General features: G+C 43.5%; 1 protein-coding gene across 5 annotated transcripts in view; it reads right to left on the bottom strand.

The window, feature by feature from the left end:
• LOC139546645 (unconventional myosin-Ib-like) overlaps positions 1-21,941 on the bottom strand; it is a 144,489-nt gene that overhangs the window by 24,686 nt on the left and 97,862 nt on the right. For all 5 annotated transcript variants that reach the window (XM_071355261.1, XM_071355262.1, XM_071355264.1 and 2 more), the window contains exons 10-18: positions 19,961-20,108; positions 18,715-18,833; positions 15,017-15,103; positions 14,767-14,832; positions 13,109-13,213; positions 11,498-11,560; positions 10,943-11,143; positions 10,012-10,238; positions 7,649-7,849 (exon numbers count right to left, since the gene is read on the bottom strand). In XM_071355261.1, the coding sequence (XP_071211362.1) occupies positions 7,649-7,849; positions 10,012-10,238; positions 10,943-11,143; positions 11,498-11,560; positions 13,109-13,213; positions 14,767-14,832; positions 15,017-15,103; positions 18,715-18,833; positions 19,961-20,108 (1,217 nt within the window). The remainder of the gene's footprint in view (positions 1-7,648; positions 7,850-10,011; positions 10,239-10,942; positions 11,144-11,497; positions 11,561-13,108; positions 13,214-14,766; positions 14,833-15,016; positions 15,104-18,714; positions 18,834-19,960; positions 20,109-21,941) is intronic.

Here is a 21,941-nt window from a genome sequence, read left to right as displayed (position 1 = left end):
CACCCCGATGCTTCACAGTAGGTATAGTGTTCTTTAGATGCAACTCAGCATTCTTTGTCCTCAAAACACGACGAGTTGAGTTTTTACCAAAAAGTTATATTTTGGTTTCATCTGACCATATGACATTCTCCCAATCTTCTTCTGGATCATCCAAATGCTCTCTAGCAAACTTCAGACGAGCCTGGACATGTACTGGCTTAAACAGGGGGACACGTCTGGCACTGCAGGATTTGAGTCCCTGGCGGCGTAGTGTGTTACTGATGGTAGGCTTTGTTACTTTGGTCCCAGCTCTCTGCAGGTCATTCACTAGGTCCCCCCGTGTGGTTCTGGGATTTTTGCTCACCGTTCTTGTGATCATTTTGACCCCACGGGGTGAGATCTTGCGTGGAGCCCCAGATCGAGGGAGATTATCAGTGGTCTTGTATGTCTTCCATTTCCTAATAATTGTTCCCACAGTTGATTTCTTCAAACCAAGCTGCTTACCTATTGCAGATTCAGTCTTCCCAGCCTGGTGCAGGTCTACAATTTTGTTTCTGGTGTCCTTTGACAGCTCTTTGGTCTTGGCCATAGTGGAGTTTGGAATGTGACTGTTTGAGGTTGTGGACAGGTGTCTTTTATACTGATAACAAGTTCAAACAGGTGCCATTAATACAGGTAACGAGTGGAGGACAGAGGAGCCTCTTAAAGAAGTTACAGGTCTGTGAGAGCCAGAAATCTTGCTTGTTTGTAGGTGACCAAATACTTATTTTCCACCATAATTTGCAAATAAATTCATAAAAAATCCTACAATGTGATTTTCTGGATTTTTTTTCCTCATTTTGTCTGTTGCACAATTGGTGGCTGACTAAATACTTTTTTGCCCCACTGTATATTGGTCATTGCTCCCAAGTGGCGCACAATGGGATTGCCTTGCAGTTCTCCAGCTGAATCCACTGAAAGTGCGCGAGGTTCAAGGCACGAGGACAGGGGGCATGGGATGGGCCGCAGAGCCACGCACAGAAGAGCGCCCTAGTCCATGGGGAAGGGAGGAGGAGGGGTGGACAACACTTTAAGGGGCATTGCACTAATAATGGAGCTGACTAGAGAAACGTTCCCGCTGTTCTGGTCTTAGTGCCAATTTGCATGTTCAAACTAAAACAATGTAACTAATAATGGCATGTTTATGCTTTCGTTAATAAAATAATAATAAAAATACTCTTTCAAAATGCTGATGTTAATTTAGTTATGGATCCATAATGAATTACTATGGAATAAATATCACTGAATTACAGACATATCCTCCAATCCTCTATATGTAATTATTGGCAGAGTCATGCCATATGTTTAGATATACTGTGGGCCTACCGTAGGGGACATGAGTCTCACTAGTGTTGAGTAATGTGCTGTTTAAAGTGGTGTAGGTGTTATTTATTTAAAGAGCATATTGAAGTTAGAAGCAATAGGATTTGAAGCAATAGCCTACAACTATTTTAGCACAGTTTCACGCTGCTCTGAGACAAGCACGGGGACTGGTCTTGATAATTCAATGAGATTTTTTTATTTTCACTGAATCTCCATTTGGGTATTAGTTAGACTAGAATTAGAAAATTAGGGTGTAGAAATGTTATGCTCATAGTGTAACCATATTTTCCGTTCCATTCTAACGGAAACCCAGAGGGCTTATCATTTTTCTTGGAATAGAAACTTTTCTTAAAATCAGTCTCATATACTATGTTCTTACAAAAAAAGGTATTCAATTCTCTAGTACAGCCGCTATTGAAGGCTATCAAATGCTTCTCAAAGATGCCCTCTGGTGGTCAAACTAGCACTAACTAGCATTAAATGGTACCCGTGGTTAAACTTAAATAACGTGCCATTGAATTCTGCGGCACCATGCAAGCTGCACCGCAGTACGCTGCAACTTTTAAAGGACAAACCACTAAGTCTCATACCATTATTTTATATTATATGATTTCATAGTAAGAATACTATAATTGAACTTAGCTGAAAAAAATAAAGGATATTTTTCCCATTCCAGAGCGAGTGCACATATGAAGTTCCTATATTGAGTGTAAAAGTGATAATTTGAAACAGGTCCTATACACTAAATTTAGAGTTATTTGACTCATTCAGTTGTGAATGATAAACCTTACAATGTCTTAGAAATCAAAATGTATATGGGCTGCATGATGCGACTATAGGTTATTTACTATTTGAAAAAGAAGGGCTTGGGCTCATATATGTGCCTATCCATAAGCTGTAATATGCATATGGGTGTTCTACGTGCAACGTCTTAAATGCTTTGAATTAATCATCACCTTAGAAAGTGCTGTCCATTTCATTGTTTGGCTTTGTAACAAAATGCACAATGACCATGTTTTCCACTCAGTTTCAACCTGTTGATAAACTTTTCTTCAAATTGATCATCACAGTGAGTTCAAAAAATGTACCTTAATGGTTAGTTTTAAAAGCATGACACTCTTTTCATGAGAAAAGAGATGGCCGCCTCGCTTCGCGTTCCTTGGAAAATATGCAGTATTTTGTTTTTTTATGTGTTATTTCTTACATCGGTACCCCAGGTAATCTTAGGTTTCATTACATACAGTCGGGAGGAACTACTGAATATACGATTAACGTCAACTCATCATCGTTCCTACCAGGAATATGACTTTCCCGAAACGGATCCAGTGTTTTGCCTTCCACCCAATACAATGGATCTGATCCCAGCCGGCGACCCTGTGCGACGCCGAAAAAGGGGCAAACGAGGCGGTCTCGTGGTCAGGCTTCGGAGACGGGCACATCGCGCTCCACTCCCTAGCATACTACTCGCCAATGTCCAGTCTCTTGACAATAAGGTTGATGAAATCCGAGCACGGGTAGCATTCCAGAGAGACATCAGGGATTGCAACGTGCTCTGCTTCACGGAAACATGGCTAACTCAAGGGACGCTAACGGAGTCGGTGCAGCCAGCTGGTTTCTTCATGCATCGCGCCGACAGAAACAAACATCTTTCCGGTAAGAAGAGGGGCGGGGGGGTATGCCTTATGATTAACGAGAAGTGGTGTGATCATCATAACAACACACAGGAACTCAAGTCATTCTGTTCACCTGATCTAGAACTCCTCACAATCAAATGTCGACCGCATTATCTACCAAGGGAATTCTCTTCAATCATAATCACAGCCGTATATATTCCCCCCCAAGCAGACACATCGATGGCCCTGAACGAACTTTATCTGACTCTTTGTAAACTGGAAACCACACACCCTGAGGCTGCATTCATCGTAGCTGGGGATTTTAACAAGGCTAATCTAAAAACAAAACTCCCTAAATTCTATCAGCATATCGATTGTGCTACCAGGGCTGGAAAAACCCTAGATCATTGTTATACTAATTTCCGCGACGCATATAAGGCCCTCCCCCGCCCCCCTTTCGGAAAAGCTGACCACGACTCCATTTTGTTGATTCCAGCCTACAAACAGAAACTCAAACAACAAGCTCCCGCGCTCAGGTCTGTTCAACGCTGGTCCGACCAATCTGAATCCACGCTTCAAGACTGCTTCGATCACGCGGATTGGAATATGTTCCGCATTGCGTCCAACAACAATATTGACGAATATGCTGATTCGGTGAGCGAGTTCATTAGGAAGTGCATTGACGATGTCGTACCCACAGCAACGATTAAAACATTCCCAAACCAGAAACCGTGGATTGACGGCAGCATTCGCGTGAAACTGAAAGCGCGAACCACTGCTTTTAACCGGGGCAAGGTGACCGGAAGCATGACCGAATACAAACAGTGTAGCTATTCTCTCCGCAAGGCAATCAAACAGGCTAAGTCCCAGTACAGAGACAAAATCGAGTCGCAATTCAACAGCTCAGACACAAGAGGTATGTGGCAGGGTCTACAGTCAATCACGGATTACAAAAAGAAAACCAGCCCCGTCGCGGACCAGGATGTCTTGCTCCCAGACAGGCTAAACAACTTTTTTGCCCGCTTTGAGGACAATACAGTGCCACTGACACGGCCCCCTACCAAAACCTGCGGGCTCTCCTTCACTGCAGCCGAGGTGAGTAAAACATTTAAACGTGTTAACCCTCGCAAGGCTGCAGGCCCAGACGGCATTCCCAGCCGCGTCCTCAGAGCATGCGCAGACCAGCTGGCTGGTGTGTTTACGGACATATTCAATCAATCCTTATCCCAGTCTGCTGTTCCCACATGCTTCAAGAGGGCCACCATTGTTCCTGTTCCCAAGAAAGCTAAGGTAACTGAGCTAAACGACTACCGCCCCGTAGCACTCACTTCCGTCATCATGAAGTGCTTTGAGAGACTAGTCAAGGACCATATCACCTCCACCCTACCGGACACCCTAGACCCACTCCAATTTGCTTACCGACCCAATAGGTCCACAGACGACGCAATCGCAACCACACTGCACACTGCCCTAACCCATCTGGACAAGAGGAATACCCATGTGAGAATGCTGTTTATCGATTACAGCTCAGCATTTAACACCATAGTACCCTCCAAACTCGTCATCAAGCTCGAGACCCTGGGTCTCGACCCCGCCCTGTGCAACTGGGTCCTGGACTTCCTGACGGGCCGCCCCCAGGTGGTGAGGGTAGGTAACAACATCTCCACCCCGCTGATCCTCAACACTGGGGCCCCACAAGGGTGCGTTCTGAGCCCTCTCCTGTACTCCCTGTTCACCCACGACTGCGTGGCCATGCACGCCTCCAACTCAATCATCAAGTTTGCGGATGACACTACAGTGGTAGGCTTGATTACCAACAACGACGAGACGGCCTACAGGGAGGAGGTGAGGGCCCTCGGAGTGTGGTGTCAGGAAAATAACCTCACACTCAACGTCAACAAAACAAAGGAGATGATTGTGGACTTCAGGAAACAGCAGAGGGAGCACCCCCCTATCCACATCGACGGGTCAGTAGTGGAGAAGGTGGAAAGTTTTAAGTTCCTCGGTGTACACATCACGGACAAACTGAATTGGTCCACCCACACAGACAGCGTTGTGAAGAAGGCGCAGCAGCGCCTCTTCAACCTCAGGAGGCTGAAGAAATTCGGCTTGTCACCAAAAGCACTCACAAACTTCTACAGATGCACAATCGAGAGCATCCTGTCGGGCTGTATCACCGCCTGGTACGGCAACTGCTCCGCCCACAACCGTAAGGCTCTCCAGAGGGTAGTGAGGTCTGCAGAACGCACCACCGGGGGCAAACTACCTGCCCTCCAGGACACCTACACCACCCGATGTCACAGGAAGGCCATAAAGATCATCAAGGACAACAACCACCCAAGCCACTGCCTGTTCACCCCGCTATCATCCAGAAGGCGAGGTCAGTACAGGTGCATCAAAGCAGGGACCGAGAGACTGAAAAACAGCTTCTATCTCAAGGCCATCAGACTGTTAAACAGCCACCACTAACATTTAGCGGCCGCTGCCAACATACTGACTCAACTCCAGCCACTTTAAAAATGGGAATTGATGGAAATTATGTAAAAATGTACCACTAGCCACTTTAAACAATGCCACTTAATATAATGTTTACATACCCTACATTACCCATCTCATATGTATATACTGTACTCTATATCATCTACTGCATCTTGCCATCTTTATGTAATACATGTACCACTAGCCACTTTAAACTATGCCACTTTATGTTTACATACCCTACAGTACTCATCTCATATGTATATACCGTACTCTATACCATCTACTGCATCTGCCATGCCGTTCTGTACCACCACTCATTCATATATCTTTATGTACATATTCTTTATCCCTTTACACTTGTGTGTGTGTGTAAGGTAGTAGTTGTGGAATTGTTAGGTTAGATTACTTGTTGGTTATTACTGCATTGTCGGAACTAGAAGCACAAGCATTTCGCTACACTCGCATTAACATCTGCTAACCATGTGTATGTGACTAATAAAATTTGATTTGATTTGATTTGAAGTGTTTGATATGATTTTCGATTGCATTTGCATTGATATCAGAGTGGTTAGAGGGACAATAGAGCTCTGAGTACCAGGCCACTAGGCGCTCGTTAGTGAGTTGGGTACTACCAACCCGTGTCCAGAGTGCACAAAAGGAGATTAGTGTGACTCAGCGGTCACATGGAATTTGACTGCGGTCATGACTCATGACTACTGGTGTGGTAGTAATAAGGTCACCGCAACAGCCTTACTCGCATCACTGGGCAGCTCGTGGCTGGGTTTCCCTTTGCAATCCGTGATAGTTTGTAAACCCTGCCAAATCCGACGAGCATCAGAGCCGGCGTAGTTGGATTTGATCTTAGTCCTGTATTGCCGCTTTGCCTGTTGGATGGCTTGGAGGTCGTAGTGGGATTTCTTATAAGCGTACGAATTAGTGTCCCTCTCCTTGAAAGCGGCAGCTCTAGCCTTTAGCTTAGTGCATTTGTTGCCTGTAATCCATGGCTTCTGGATGGGATATGTATGTACGATGTTGTCAATTCACTTATTAATGAAGCCGGTTACTGATGTGGTAAACTGCTCAATGTTATCAGATGAATCCCGAAACATATTCTAGTCTGCGCTAGCGAAACAGTTCTGTAGCTTAGCATCTGCTTCATCAGACCACTTCCGTATTGAGCGCGTCACCGGTACTTCCTGTTTGAGTTTTTGCTTTAAGCAGAAATTAGGAGGATAGAGTCATGGTCAGATTTGCCAAAAGGAGGGCGAGGGAGAGCCTTGTATGCATTTCTGTGTGTGAAGTAAAAGTGATAGAGTTTTGTCACCTCTAGTTACACAGGTGACATGCTGGTAAAAATGAGATAATGCAGTTTCCTTGCAATAAAATCACCGTCCACGAGAAGCGACGCACTCATTGAGTGAGGTCTTCGTGCAAGCATTAGTTTGTTGTGGTAAATAGACAGCTACGAAAAATATAGATGAAAACTCTTGGTTAACATTATGGTCTGCAGCTTATCATGTGGTATTCTAACAGAGATAGCACACAAGCTGTTGTTTACAAAGACACACCCCTCCCTCCTTTGTCTTACCCGATGCTACAGTCCAGTCTTGACGATACATGGTGAAAAAAAACTGAGATGTATATTATCCATGTCCTTGCTCATCCACGACTTCGAGAAACATAGAATGACAGATCTTCATGTCCCGTTGATAGGATAGTCTCGAATGGAGTCTCGAATAGTCTCGAACACCATCTCACTTGTCAGTGAATGTAACATGACAGCATCACAGATAAGGACCAACAGCCTCAAAATGCCCAGGGCAGCGTAAAGGAACCCTGGTTTGACTGTTTGTCTCACAGAGCAAGCAGATCACTACAAGATCTAGCCACCCCAACACAGCTTGTTGACGTAGCCGTATCATGGTGGGATATGTGTGGGCAAATCATCTATGGATGACTACTGCTGTTACTACATTATCCTGTCGTTAGTACTGTACGCTGTAATTTCACAGCATTCTGCTGAACGTGGGAGACGATATTGTAATATCACTTTGTGACAACTGCTGATTAAAAAAGGGTGTTATTTCCTTGATTTGAATGAGGAAGAGTGAGGTAAATATATTTGCTCTAGGTTTATCATATGGTAAATACAATATTCTGAACAGGCAGATAATAAATACAGCATTTCTGTTCAGGCAGAGCAGAGGTCCTACCTGGCGGGTCCTCTCCACTGGGGCCAGGTCTTCTTGCAGAGCATCTTGTATCGTTCCAGACAGGACTCGTAGGGCTGGCGGAAGGCGTAGCCAGCCCTCCTCACGCGCACATTCTCCACCAGGCCCAGGTAACGCACCTGATGACACACCAGCGAGTCGGTGAAGATGTGGGCTACCTTCTTATCGTTGGGCTTGATGCACCTGAGGAAAACAGACAGACACTAAGGCATGGACATGCATGGTCACACAAAGGTAATCAGTGGATCAGAGTTGAGACAACTCAGGAAACCCCGAGTGGCACAGCGGTCTAAGGCACTGCATTGCAGTGTTCGCTACAGTTGAAGTCGGAAGTTTACATACACTTAGGTTGGAGTCATTAAAACTCGTTTTTCAACCACTCCACAAACTTCTGGTTAACAAACTATAGTTTTGGCAAGTCAGTTAGGACATCTACTTTGTGCATGACAAGTAATTTTTCCAACAATTGTTAACAGACAGATTATTTCACTTATAACTCACTGTATCACAATTCCAGTGGGTCAGAAGTCTACATACACTCATTTGACTGTGCCTTTAAACAGCTTGGAAAATTCCCGAAAATGACGTCATGGCTTTAGAAGCTTCTGATAGGCTAATTGACATAATTTGAGTCAATTGGAGGTGTACCTGTGGATGTATTTCAAGGTCTACCTTCAAACGCAGTGCCTCTTTGTTTGACATCATGGTGAAATCAAAAGAAATCAGCCCAGACCTCAGAAAAAAAAATAGTAGACCTCCACAAGTCTGGTTCATCCTTGGGAGCAATTTCCAAACGCCTGAAGGTACCAAGTTCATCTATACAATCAATAGTACGCAAATATAAACACCATGAGACCATGCAGCCGTCATACCGCTCAGGAAGGAGACGCGTTCTGTCTCCTAGAGATGAACGTACTTCGGTGCGAAAAGTGCAAATCAATCCCAGAACAACAGCAAAGGATCTTGTGAAGATGGAGGAAACAGGTACAAAAGTATCTATATCCACAGTAACACGAGTCCTATCTACATAACCTAAGAGGCCGCTCAGCAAGGAAGAAGCCACTGCTCCAAAACCGCCATAAAAAAGCCAGACTACGATTTGCAACTGCAACTGCACTGGGGACAAAGATTGTACTTTTTGGAGAAATGTCCTCTGGTCTGATGAAACAAAAATAGAACTGTTTGGCCATAATGACCATCGTTATGTTTGGAGGAAAAAGGGGGAGGCTTGCAAGCTGAAGATCACCATCCCAACCGTGAAGCACGAGTGTGGCAGCATCATGTTGTGGGTGTGCTTTGCTGCAGGAGGAACTGGTGCACTTCACAAAATAGATGGCATCATGAGGGGAGGAAAATTGTGTGGATATATTGAAGCAACATCTCAAGACTTCAGTCAGGAAGTTAAAGCTTGGTCGAAAATGGGTCTTCCAAGTGGACAATGACCCCAAGCATACTTCCAAAGTTGTGGCAAAATGGCTTAAGGACAACAAAGTCAAGGTATTGGAGTGGCCATCACAAAGCCCTGACCTAAATCCTATAGAAAAAGTGTGTGCGAGCAAGGAGGCCTACAAACCTGACTCAGTTACACCAGCTCTGTTAGGAGGAATGGGCCAAAATTCACCCAACTTATTGTGGGAAGCTTGTGGAAGGCTACCCGAAACGTTTGACCCAAGTTAAGCAATTTAAAGGCAATGCTACCAAATACTAATTGAGTGTATGTAAACTTCTGACCCACTGGGAATGTGATGAAAGAAATAAAAGCTGAAATAAATCTACTATTATTCTGACATTTCACATTCTTAAAATAAAGTGGTGATCCTAACTGACCTAAGACAGGGAATTTTTACTAGGATTAAATGTCAGGAATTGTGAAAAACTGAGTTTAAATGTATTTGGCTTAGGTGTATGTAAACTTCCGATTTCAACTGTATGTCACTACAGATCCTGGTTCGATCCCGGGCTGCATTGCAGGCGGTGCACAAGCGTTGTCCAGGTTAGGAGAGGGTTTGGCCGGCCGGGATGTCCTTGTCCCAATGTGCTCTAGCGACTCCCGTGGCGGGCCGTGCGCATGCACGCTGACACGACCGCCAGGTGTACGGTGTTTCCTCCAACACAGTGGCTTCTGGGTTAAGCGGGCATTGTGTCAAAGAAGCAGTGCGTCTTGGCGGGGTCGTGTTTGGGAGGACGCACAGCTCTTGACCGTCGCCTCTCCCGAGTTCGTAAGGGTGTTACAGCGATGGGACAAGATTATAACTACCAATTGGATACAACGAAAATTGGGGAGAAAAAGTGGTGAAATAATGATCCTTTAGAATACATGATCCTCAGAGTGAATGGTAGCTTACCTGATGTAGTTGGGGTTTTTGGTCTGCAGGTTCTTCATGAGTACCCCTACAGAGGCCTTGAACTGGAAGCCTGCAGTGGGGGGTCTCTTCAGGTTGACCTTAGCAGGGTTTCCCTCAGGAAACAGCTGTCTCATCAGGCTGTGGGTGGCCTTGTACATGGCCTGGGACAGGTCTCTGTACAGCAGGTCATTGTTCTTGTCTACAAAGCCCTCCACACGGTACAGCACCTACACAAAAGATGACACATGAACAGATTAACACAGTCAGATACAACACACAAAACATAGCTGTTGTCGTCCTTAAACTATAAAAATGTACTTCTGTTAAGACAACTTCTTTCTTGTCATTTTTCTGAATCCAGTAAAAGTGTGTGCCCATGTACGTCATGTTTTTGTAGTAGTAGTTGTCATACTAGTGTATTATTGTCAACCCTAAACTCATCCTGAGGAAATGTTTGCTGTGGATTGATTCATAAAAATGCATCACTGTCCGTGGTGCATGTTGACCAAACGGGGATTATAAATCTATTAACCCAGAGAATCTTTAAAGCTGAAGATATTCTTGGCTATTCTGATCCCATCATGTGTCAAGGAAATCCCATGCAATAGCGATATTTTTTTCACTGCATGTGACACACTCCAGGTAATGCACTTAACCCAAATCTGCACGCTCTGCTCTGCTATGGTGACTATAATCAGTATTTATCCTGTCTCAACACCTGGCCAGTGATGACATGTATACCATGTTGTCCCATTCCCATCATTTTTGAAGATGTTGCAGACCTGGGTTTAAATAGTATTGGTTTTCTTTCAAATACTTTGAGTGACAGTTGTGTGATCTTTGCACTTTCTATTCAATTGGTTGCATTGTGCCAGGCAAGCTCAATCAAGTATTTGATGATATGCAAGGTGTGTGTGTTCCTCCTCTGTACCTTCCCAGCATAGTGTTGGATGCGGAAGCAGCTGTGTGGCAGGCTGTGGTCTGTCAGGAACTTGGAGTTCTTGTTGAGGCGGCTCTCGAAGTGCTGGTGCTCAGCACAGATGGTGTTCAGCTTGTCTAGGAAGGTGTCGTCAGTCACTGTGCCTGGCCGCAGGCACTCCTCATCCAACATGGCCAAGATTCCATTCTGGTTCTAGAATAAAGAGAGGGGACATTCTTAGAAATACTTTCTTAAGACATTAAACAGGTAATTCTCAACTAAGGATTTTACAATTATTTTTAACAACGGTCTATTCAGCATGGTTAAGATACCATTCTGTTTCTAGACAGAGGCGGAGGAGAGGTTTCTTAGAGAGGTTCTTCATAAGAAATTCTAAATTCAAGATACAGTAATGTAAATATTCTAAACAACAGAGTTAACTGTGAAAAAAGCACAAAGTTATCTTTAGGGTGGTCATGTCCTGTCAATAGCAATAAGACATGGGAAATCTTTTATTTTATTTTTTGCTTTACAAGAATCAGATGACATTAAGGGAGACCTACTTACATTCTCGATGAGGTCACAGATAACGGCGTTGTTGAAATACTCTATGTTGGTCCATTCAATGTCCTGTCACAAACAAGAACAGATGTCAAGAGGTTAAAGAGGGGTCACTATTCACTTTTTCCACAAACTTTCACTTCTGCCAAGAAAGCGTTGTCCTGTAGCGTAATCCTGACCTCATCTAGACTTACTTATACAGACCTGAGTGGTTTAAGAGAAAGTCACTGACCTTCTATAATCTCAGACAGACAACTAACCAATGGGCCATGAAGTCAAGAGATTAAGGAATGAGAACTGTTTAAGCAGTTCGCTATCTGTCTGATAGCCTCTAAAACGTCTGCCTGGTCTGACTGACCAAAGCTATTCAGTCAGAGTTAGACAATTTACCTTTTCTATAGATCTTCTGTTTTCATGGGCTGACACAGCTGCAGCTTGGTTGGGCCTTATACAGTAACAGTCCTTATAATAGATTTTCTATTCAATGTATATACAATTCAATAAGAGCACAAGACTCAAGACTACAAATGGTGTCGAACCATAGGCCTTGGATTAGGCTTTGGAGCTTTACGTCATGTTGGGGCTGGAAACTGGTGGTTCTGGCTGACTTGGTCTGTGTGACAGAAACAGGGAGTCCAGGTTTGGGGGAGAGGAAAGGAGCTGGCTGGGTTAGCCATTTGGGGATGTGGACTCCGCATCCTGATTGGTCAGTGGTCCCCACTGTCCTGCCCCCTGTCCCCTCCTGTCTCCCACAGTGTAGTATTTTCCCATGCACTGGTCTGGAGGGAGGCCAGGCAGTGGAATATAATGGAAGGGAGGTCAAGGGAGCAGCACTCACATACTCAGAGCTCTGAAAGCAAACAGAGGCCTGAGCCCCAGGGGGAGAAGTGTGTTTACCCCTGCTGGAGTGAAGGATCAATTCCGTCCATAAAGCCCACAAAGGAGGGGGGGAAGAGAGAGAGAGAGAGAGAGAGAAAGAGAGAAAGAAAGAGAGAAAGAGAGAGAAAGAGAGAAAGAGCGAGAGAAGAAGGAAAGGGCAAGATGGTGAAAAGAGCAGGAGAGAAGGGTGAGGGCAAGGAATGGGGATGGAAAGAGGGGACTAGAAAGATAGAGATGGACAATAGGAAATTTAGGACAAAATAGACAGAATAGGAAGGAGTGAAAGAGCAAGACAGAGACAAAGAGAAAACAGGGAAAGCAAAAGGTGAAAGACTGATATTGGCAAGGACAATATCACAACCCAGACCTACCCAAACACTGCATGACAAGCCAGGTTCACACTACAAATTGGCCTGTCAATGTGTGGAATGTAGACTAGGTGTCAGGGGGGCACAAAGAGGCTGACAGGCTGGGGGTGAACAGTGAGAGATGGATGGCTTTATGGGGCAACGCTCTCCTCTGAGTGCATGCCATTAGAGTGCAACGACTGGGTTGAGTTCATTAAGCACCAAAGGGAAGAAAACACACTGAAACAGGGAGGGACTACCACGATTTGTCCCAATAAGAAACACTCATTTTTGTTGTCCTTTATGAAAGATTTCACACAAAAAATCTACAATATGACCTAGTGAACACACCCTTGTTGTCCCCAGTAAGGTGAACGAGGGCACAGTTTACCTCTCTGATATACTCCTCCTGCTCTTCGCGTAACGTCAGTTCGATGAATATCTGCTGCAGTTTCTCATTGCAGTAGTTGATGATGAACTGTTCAAAGCTGTTGTCCTGTAGAGAACCCCCAAAGACAACATTTAGACTCATGTTCTAAATAGGCAACATTTTTACAATTCCAGATGCACACAGCAGGGTACCACATCGCACCACATTCAGTACATATTGGGGGGAAAACTCTAATACACTGACTGCTGTCCTCTCTTGCCTGTCTGACACTGTGAAATGCCACCATCTGTCACCACCTGTTGCTATGTTGACATGCAACCTTCCAATAAGCTTTCGGGTCACTCCCAGGTCCTGTTCTCCCCCTGCGGCTCCCTTGTTGGATACCACTAGGGTAATGCCAAAAAAGACAAAAATTCCTTGATCCCCATTCCTTCACTGTTATGTCACGCTAACAAAGAATATGTCTCTTTTCAAACAAACAGACTACTGTGGGAACAGACTATACATGTGTGGCAATGCTAGTTACAGTACCATACAGCCAGGACAATGAGGGCATAAAACGTTCTTTGACTGGCATTCCTCCTTATTGCTTTACAACCCCTCTTGAACAAACCCAACAGACAGAGTCTTTGGACAAATAGCTGTCTGATAGTAAAGTCATATCTGTGTTTCTTATCATGGATGCATGTTAACTAATCCTGGCAAAGCTTCACTGTTTATCAGTAGCTCATTTCAAAGGTGTCGAACAAAGACAGTGAACAGGCATAAAATGTAAAAGATTATTAACAATTTAAAATATCTAAATTTTCTAAATTATCCCCCTTTCTTATCAGTTAAGAAGACCAGTTTAGTTTCCAGTCATGACTCTTGGCCAACAGCAGCAGCTTTGGGTTAGGTAACAATATCACTCCATTTGCTTAGGTTACTGAGGGTTAGAACAGCATAACTACTGGGCATGAAGAACGTGCTGGTGGCCTCTGGTCAGGAAGAGAAGGAGCCACATGGCAACAGAAGGAGGATGTTCATACATAACCTGGTCCCATATCTGTTTGCATTGCCTTGCCAACCCTTACGGTTATTGTCATACCAAACATTCTGCTTGATGAGGACCATAGGAGTTGGCAAGGCAGCACTAACAGATCTGGGAAAAGGCTAATTCATACACTCGTCAGAATAGTTCTGCTATTGTATGTTCTCTCCTTCCCTTAAGAGAGACACCAGTACTCCTTCATATCCCCCCCAAAACACAAGGGAAGTCCTGTTACAGATAGGATCTGAATTAAGACTAGGATTAAGGGCTGAGCTAGATCACAGCATGCACACTGCACTCAGCACGCCCTCGGCAGGTGTACTTACGCCATCCTGTCGGCCCAGACAACAACATTCAGGAGAAAGGAATGAAACGACTTCACAATGAGTGGGGAACAGTCAGGAATATTAGGAACATGCACCTTAGAGATCAATTTAAAGAGGCACTGTGGAAGTTAAGTTGCTAGTTGTTCATGTCAAATGTATTATGTCACAAAACCACACAAATTCTTTGTTTTAGGCAAACAAGACGCTTCCGCTCATGGGGGATGGGAGGTGTGAGGTCATTTCTGGACATATTTCTGTTCATTTAGGCGACCTCTTTCACTACCGTGTGCAATTACTCTTACCTCGAAGATTTCAAAACCATAGATGTCCAGGACGCCCATCACCTTGTGGCGCGTTTTTGCTTGAGCCTGAGAGAAGAAATAAAGGGAAAGAGAAAGTATAAGATACACATAAAATTATAGTCCTGTCTTAATGACAATCATTTCATCTAGTTTGGAAGGGCTTACATCTTTATAGTCAAGGGCTTGTAGAATTATAGTGGACAAACCTTGCTGATATACTGTCATGAGCGAGACCGGAGAGAGGCCCTACCTTGATGCTTTCATTGATCCTGGTGACCAGCCAGCTGAACAGACGGCTGTAGAGGTTTTTGGCCAGGGCATCACGGGCATAGTAAGCCTAGCAAATCACAAATGAAGGCTTAGTATATAGATTTCAGTGCTCTCATACACAGAGAAAGATAGCTGTAGTAAATATCTCTGACAAATGCTTGTAGTAGTGTAGCATTCACCAGTCAACTGGGACAGGGCCCATGGAGCTCCGATAAATAAGTCTTTATGGACGTAAAAGTGGCATCAATCAGTCAAGCTATAATTCCAGCTGTAGAATGTTTCTCATTCCAACCATCCACAACAGAACAGGCAGGCGTGTCCTAGAGTGGGCCAAATAATATCCCTATAGTTACTAAAGGCTCATTCTCTGGCACACAGCCACACTGGAGTAGAGAGAGGCAGTCATTCCTCATGCAAACCACACACACACGTAGAGTGCAATCAGAAAGTATACAGACCCCTTGACTTTCTCCACATTTTGTTACGTTACAGTCTTAATCTAAAATTCATTAAATGTGTTTTTCTCCTCATCAATCTACATACAATACCCCATAATGACAAAGCGAAAACACATTTAGACATTTTTGCAAATGTATTAAAAATATAAAACAGAAATACCTTATTTACATAATTATTCAGACACTTTGCTATGAGACTCGAAATTGAGCTCAGGTGCTTCCTGTTTCCATTGATCATCCTTGAGATGTTTCTACAACTTGATTGGAGTCCAGCTGTGGTAAATTCAACTGTTTGGACATAATTTGGAAAGGCACACACCTGTCTATATAAGGTCCCACAGTTGACAGTGCATGTCAGAGCAAAAACCAAGCCACGAGGTCAAAGGAATTGTCCGTATAACTCCGAGACAGGATTGTGTCGAGGCACAGATCTGGGGAAGGGTACAAAAAACATTTCTGCAGCATTGAAGGTCCCCAAGAACACAGTGGCCTCCATCATTCTTAAATGGAAGAAGTTTGGAACCACCAAGACTCTTCCTAGAGCTGGCCAAACTGAGCAATCAGGGTAGAAGGGCCTTGGTCAGGGCTGATTCTCTGGCCTGATGAAATAAAGATTGAACTCTTTGGCCTGAATGCCAAGCATCACATCTGGAGAAAACCTGGCACCATCCCTATAGTGAAGCATTTTGGTGGCAGCATCATGCTGTGGGGAGGTTTATCAGCGGCAGGGACTGGGAGACTAGTCAGGATCAAGGCAAAGATGAACAGAGCAAAGTAGAGAGAGATCCTTGATGAAAACCTCCTCCAGAGTGCTCAGACTGGGGCGAAGGTTCACCTTCCAACAGGACGACGACCCTAAGCACACACCCAAGACAATGCAGGAGTGGCTTCGGCACAAGTCTCTGAATGTCCTTGAGTGGCCCAGCCAGAGCCCAACTTGAACCCGATTGAACATCTCTGGAGAGACCTGAAAATAGTGACAATCCCCATCCAACTTGACAGAGCTTGTGAGGATCTGCAGAGAAGGGGAGAAACTCCCCAAATACAGGTGTGCCAAGCTTGTAGAGTCATACCCAAGAAGACTTGAGGCTGTAATTGCTGCCAAAGGTGCTTCAACAAAGTACTGAGTAAAGGGTCTGAACACCTATGTAAAGTGATTTCAGTTTAGAATTTTTTACAATTTAACAAAAAAATATGTTTTTTTGCTTTGTCATTATGGGGTATTGTGTGTAGATTCATGAGGGGGGAAAACAATGTAATCCATTTTAAAATAAGGCTGTAACGTAACAAAATATGGAACAAGTCAAGGGGTATGAATACTTTCCGAATGCACTCGTGCGTGCGTGCGCACTCGTGCGTGCGTGCGCACGCGCACACACACACAGGAAGAGTTGAACTGTGACAGGACCAGGCATAACCTCCCTGACAAACAAACACTTCTAGGAGCTGATGTTTGGACTGGTGATGATGTGCTATGGATAATCTGGTGATCCTTAGTTTGATAGTTCTTCTAAGACCTACAACCAATGTGCTCTGATTTATTGTCTCCGTCTGGCCTTTTTATACCCTTCTGTTTATGCTACCTGGCCAGATATTTGTTAAGATAAGTTCTGATGGACTCTAGAGAGCTGCACCAGGCGGTAGTACTCTGTCTCAAGGAAGCAGGTCTGTTTGTGCAGCCTTGTCAACTCCTATGGTCATTGTCAACGCAAAGAGTATAGAAGTTGGCAACATAGCACAAACAGATCTGGAACCAGGCTACCAGATATCTGCCAAGGATGTTTAAATCATTTTCAGGAGACATGAAGCTCATCCCTTCGTTCTACCTTCCTTCATAAGCTGTGTTTGTAGAGCACAGAGAGAGGACTAGGGCGAGGACTAGCCTCTATGACTTTCTTCTTTTCATCTCCAACTGGATGTTGCCTGAACTCACAGACCTCCAGGATTGAGAGAGGAGACTAGCTTATATTCCTCTCATCTAAAACATGAAATGTGCCTGCTGCCTGAACTCACTAACCTCCACAATGTGACCTACTTCTGCATTTCCAGGGGAGAAGTCACCAACCCCTCTTCTATTATGGCTTCTATTATGGATATGTTTCCATGTACAATAGGTGGGGATGGGATGGGGGGGTTAGCTAGCTGCTAGAGAACTAAGTCAGAGGGAATTCATCTTGTCCTCCCTCATCCATCCACAACTGGAGTGTGAAACAGCCCCTAAGACTTAGTCTGTCAGTGCTATCATGAAAGGAAGTGTGTTGCAATACAATGATGACAGGATCTTTTGGTCGTCCTGTGCGGCTCAGTTGGTAAGGGCATGGTGCTAGCAACGTCAAGGTCGTGGGTTCAAGTCCCATAGGGATCACATACACATACTAAAATGCATGCACTGCCACTCACTGTAAGTTGATAAAAGTGGCATATATTATTACATTATATAAACACTCATGTTTAAATAGATTATGTAAATAAAGTAATGTGTTGCTATATAGGCTTGAGCGGTATCCAGATTGTCATACCGACCTTGTGTCATCTAAATGCTAACGAGCGGATTGGGAACATTTTATACAGTCTCTGACCTAAACTATATGCAGGACAGACATTCCAGCTCATAAAGTTTCACAAGCAACTCAAAAATGCTACTCACAATTTGCTGCAGGCACAAAACAAATAGACAGAAAGGCTCTTAATCCAGGATGGGATTCTCAGCTGTTACCAAGTGAAGCTAACCACTTAGCTAGATAGCTACTAAATTAGCAAACCAAACGCACAACTGCAGAGCATTTAGCACATTTTAGACAGTTAACTTAATAGTTATAGAAGATCTAGCTGGCAAACATTTAGCTGTGAATCACATACTGTAACTAGATCACCTGGCGCGTGATGCACAACAGTGAGAGACTCACAAGGCTCCGGTCTCTTGCTGCTGTGTGCTTGTAAAGAAACACCAAGTGACTGGGGGCTGCCGGTAAGATTCATAATGATATGTGACAGATGAAATGAAGAAGGCGATCTTCTTTATCTCCTAACATATTGCACAAGTTGACTGCAGGTATTTACTTAAAAAATAGCTACAAATATTTAAATGTATAAAAAAACATAAGAAATATTTTCAATGGTATTGAAAAACCATCCCATGGCTATTTCCAAATACCCCGGTATACAGTATACCGCCCAAGCCTATTGCTATACAGTGACGACAGAGTGTTGTTCTTCTCACCTGGGCCACGTTGAGTGTGGTAGACATCTTCTCCATCTTGGCTTCCACGGTGCGGTAGCTGAAAGCCCGCTCCAGCACAGACTGCTCAATCCCCAACAGCTCACACATCTCCTTCAGGTCTGGAAGATAGAGCAGAGGAAACACACATTCACTAACAGACACAAACACTCAATCATAGAGCTTTGTATACAGGCCTAGGGCAAAGAAACAAATAGGCAATGACTAGATGAAATCTATCAATAAAATACATTTATCCCCTGCAGGGATGATGGAATCCATATAAACGTTAAGCTCTACCAACAATGCCACATGACGTCAGTATCAGGGTTCCAGTGGGTAGCCATAAGGGCATTAGCTAAACCCTTTCCATAAAGAGATGAGGTAATCTACTCTCTCTATTCTCAGAGGACCTCCTTTAGGATCAGTGTTGTGTCTCCTGGCCAGGAATTCCCAAAGCAGCCGGACAGAGTAGTGTTTAAGAGGAGTTACTGAAGCGCATTAGCCTTAATGTCTTTAGGTATTTACATGTCAATTGTCTCAGTAAATGGTCTTCTGTAAGAGTGTTGTTGTTGACTAATTTATTTGTGTACCGTGACAGTCCATACAGCCGTCAAATGGTCATAAGGGGAAATGTCATTAATAAGCTGGTGTAATTTTAGAAAGAAGATGTGTGGATTTTATGATTCACACCACAGACCATGTGGAGTTCCACTTTAGTGTGACATGTAGAAAAGTTGTGTTTGCAAAGAAAGCAAAGTTGTGCCATGGCTGGGTTACTAAGACATAATAGGGGATAGCTGTAAGCAATAGGGTTATCAATAGGCCTATTGTACTTACAATCATAGTAAAACTACAGTATGCTATATTTTAAGTCATGAAATGAATGAATCATTAACCAGTAGGGGGCAGTACAAGAACAAACATATAGGCTGCTGTTGATAGAACTTAAAGCCATGGCTTGTGGTGGAGGGACTGACTATTGGTCAGTGGTGATAATCTAACCGATAAATTACAGTGTGCTTCTCTTATCTATCCTTCAATTGACAAGAAAATGAATAACCAAAACAATATTTTCTATAGCCACAATACAGGATTTTTACATTTTCAAGATGCAAGGGAAATGCAGGCATCCACACATGGGCACAAAAGTTACTTTAAAAAGTGAGCTGTGTGTCCATGTGTACTGTAACAGGAAATTCTGTCCCACAGTAAAGCTGTTGGTTGTCCAGTCCGACTATGGTCTCACCATTCTTGTCCTTGACCCTGCTCTCGTCAAAGCCGTTGACCCTGGACTCTGGTTTGAACTCAATGTTCCCCAGTTTGAGGATGGCAGCTACCAGCTCCAGAACCGACTGCACCTCAGCCTCCATGAAGCCCACAATCTGCATGGCATTCTGGGATGGCACAGGGGGCGAGAGAGCCAATTAGACATTCAGCATGTTTGAGAGGATCAGTTGGAGCAACAAAAGTTACAGAATAACTCATCTTGATCTGTTAATGAGTAGTTATTTGCAGGGTTCTACAACTTTTTCCACTGGTGGCACTGGTGCTACCAACTTTTTCAGTTGGTTGCACCAGCACAATTTGGTCACACCAATATTTTTATATATTTTTTTAAATAATTGATAATGGCCTGGCCTTTGTCCCATAATGTGCCTGCATTCCATACAGCACCAGGCTAATAATGACTAGCCATCTTTTAAATTACATCATCAATTACATCATGCCCTTGTATTCTTACATTGATTTAGATTGTTTTCTTTGCTGTTACTGTAAATCTGACTTAATTGTATCCATGAGTTCATCTGACTCTGGGGAAGTAGATAAAGGGCCTAATTGCCAAAATCCCTAAGTATCCCTTTAAAGTATAGTGAGTTTGCTGCCGTATTGGACCGCTGTATGTTTAACACCCCTGCTCTAGAGGATTTCACAGAAAATAACACATGGCACTTTGATATCTGCAATAAAAAAACGTTGCACTTTATTTTATGTCTCTGTGTGCAGTTTGAAGGGAGTTGTAACAAGTAACTAGTGATAGCGCAGTTGCTACTGTAACTAGCGTTAGCGTAATTACTGGAAATCGATGGGTATCTGCTAGGGAAGTAGATAAAGAGCCTCATTCCAAAATCCCGAAGAATCCTTTTCAAATTACTAAAACCAAATCGACACTGTGTACAAATGATAACGGACATATATTCATACAGTATCTTGACTGTCCAGCTCGCTAATAATCACTAGACAGTATGGGAGCATAGAAAATTCCAAAATCGAAGGATAGAGCAAATACTGACAGCAAGGAAATAACATTTCAGTGTGGCCCTACGGACCTCATTGAAGACTGAATGTGCTCCCTCTCAGGAAAAATGTGTTCAAAACCACTCAATCTTTTCACAAAAAATCACAAGATTTATACAGACATTGGCTAGACAAATTTAGTAACTCTTTCAAACACTTAATTGTAATTTAAGGACCTAAAGTACCAGTCAAAAGTTGACACACCTACTCATACAAGGTTTTAAAAAATAAATAATGTATTACTATTTTCTACATTGTAGAATAATAGTGGAGACATCAAAACTATGAAACAACACACATGGAATCATGTAGTAACCAAAAAAGTGTTAAACAAATCAAAATATATTTTATATTTGAGATTCTTCAAAGTAGCCAACCTTTGCCTTGATGACAGCTTTGCACACTCTTTGCATTCTTTCAACCAGCTTCATTAGGTAGCCACCTGGAATACATTTCAATTAACAGGTGTGCCTTGTTAAAAGTTACTTTGTGGAATTTCTTTCCTTCTTAATGCGTTTGAGCCAATCAGTTGTGTTGTGACAAGGTAAGGGTGGTATACAGAAGATAGTCCTATTTGGTAAAATACCAAGTCCATATTATGGCAAGAACAGCTCAAATAAGCAAAGAGAAACGACAGCCCATCATTACTTTGAGATATGAAGGTCAGTCAATATGGAAAACTTTGAACGTTTCTTCAAGTGCAGTCGCAAAAACCATCAAGCGCTATGATGAAACTGGCTCTCATGAGGACCGCCACAGGAAAGAAAGACCCAGAGTTACCTCTGCTGCAGAGGATAAGTTCATTAGAGTTAACTGCACCTCAGATTGCAGCCCAAATAAATGCTTCAGAGTTCAAGTAACAGACACATCTCAACATCAACTGTTCAGAGGAGACTGCGTGAATCAGGCCTTCATGGTCGAATTGCTGCAAA

Source organism: Salvelinus alpinus, chromosome 20 (assembly GCF_045679555.1).
Source record: "Salvelinus alpinus chromosome 20, SLU_Salpinus.1, whole genome shotgun sequence".
In the NCBI taxonomy this organism is placed as follows: domain Eukaryota; kingdom Metazoa; phylum Chordata; class Actinopteri; order Salmoniformes; family Salmonidae; genus Salvelinus; species Salvelinus alpinus.
The sequence above is the reverse complement of the archived record's forward strand: the minus strand, read 5'-3'. Positions and strand labels throughout refer to the sequence as shown.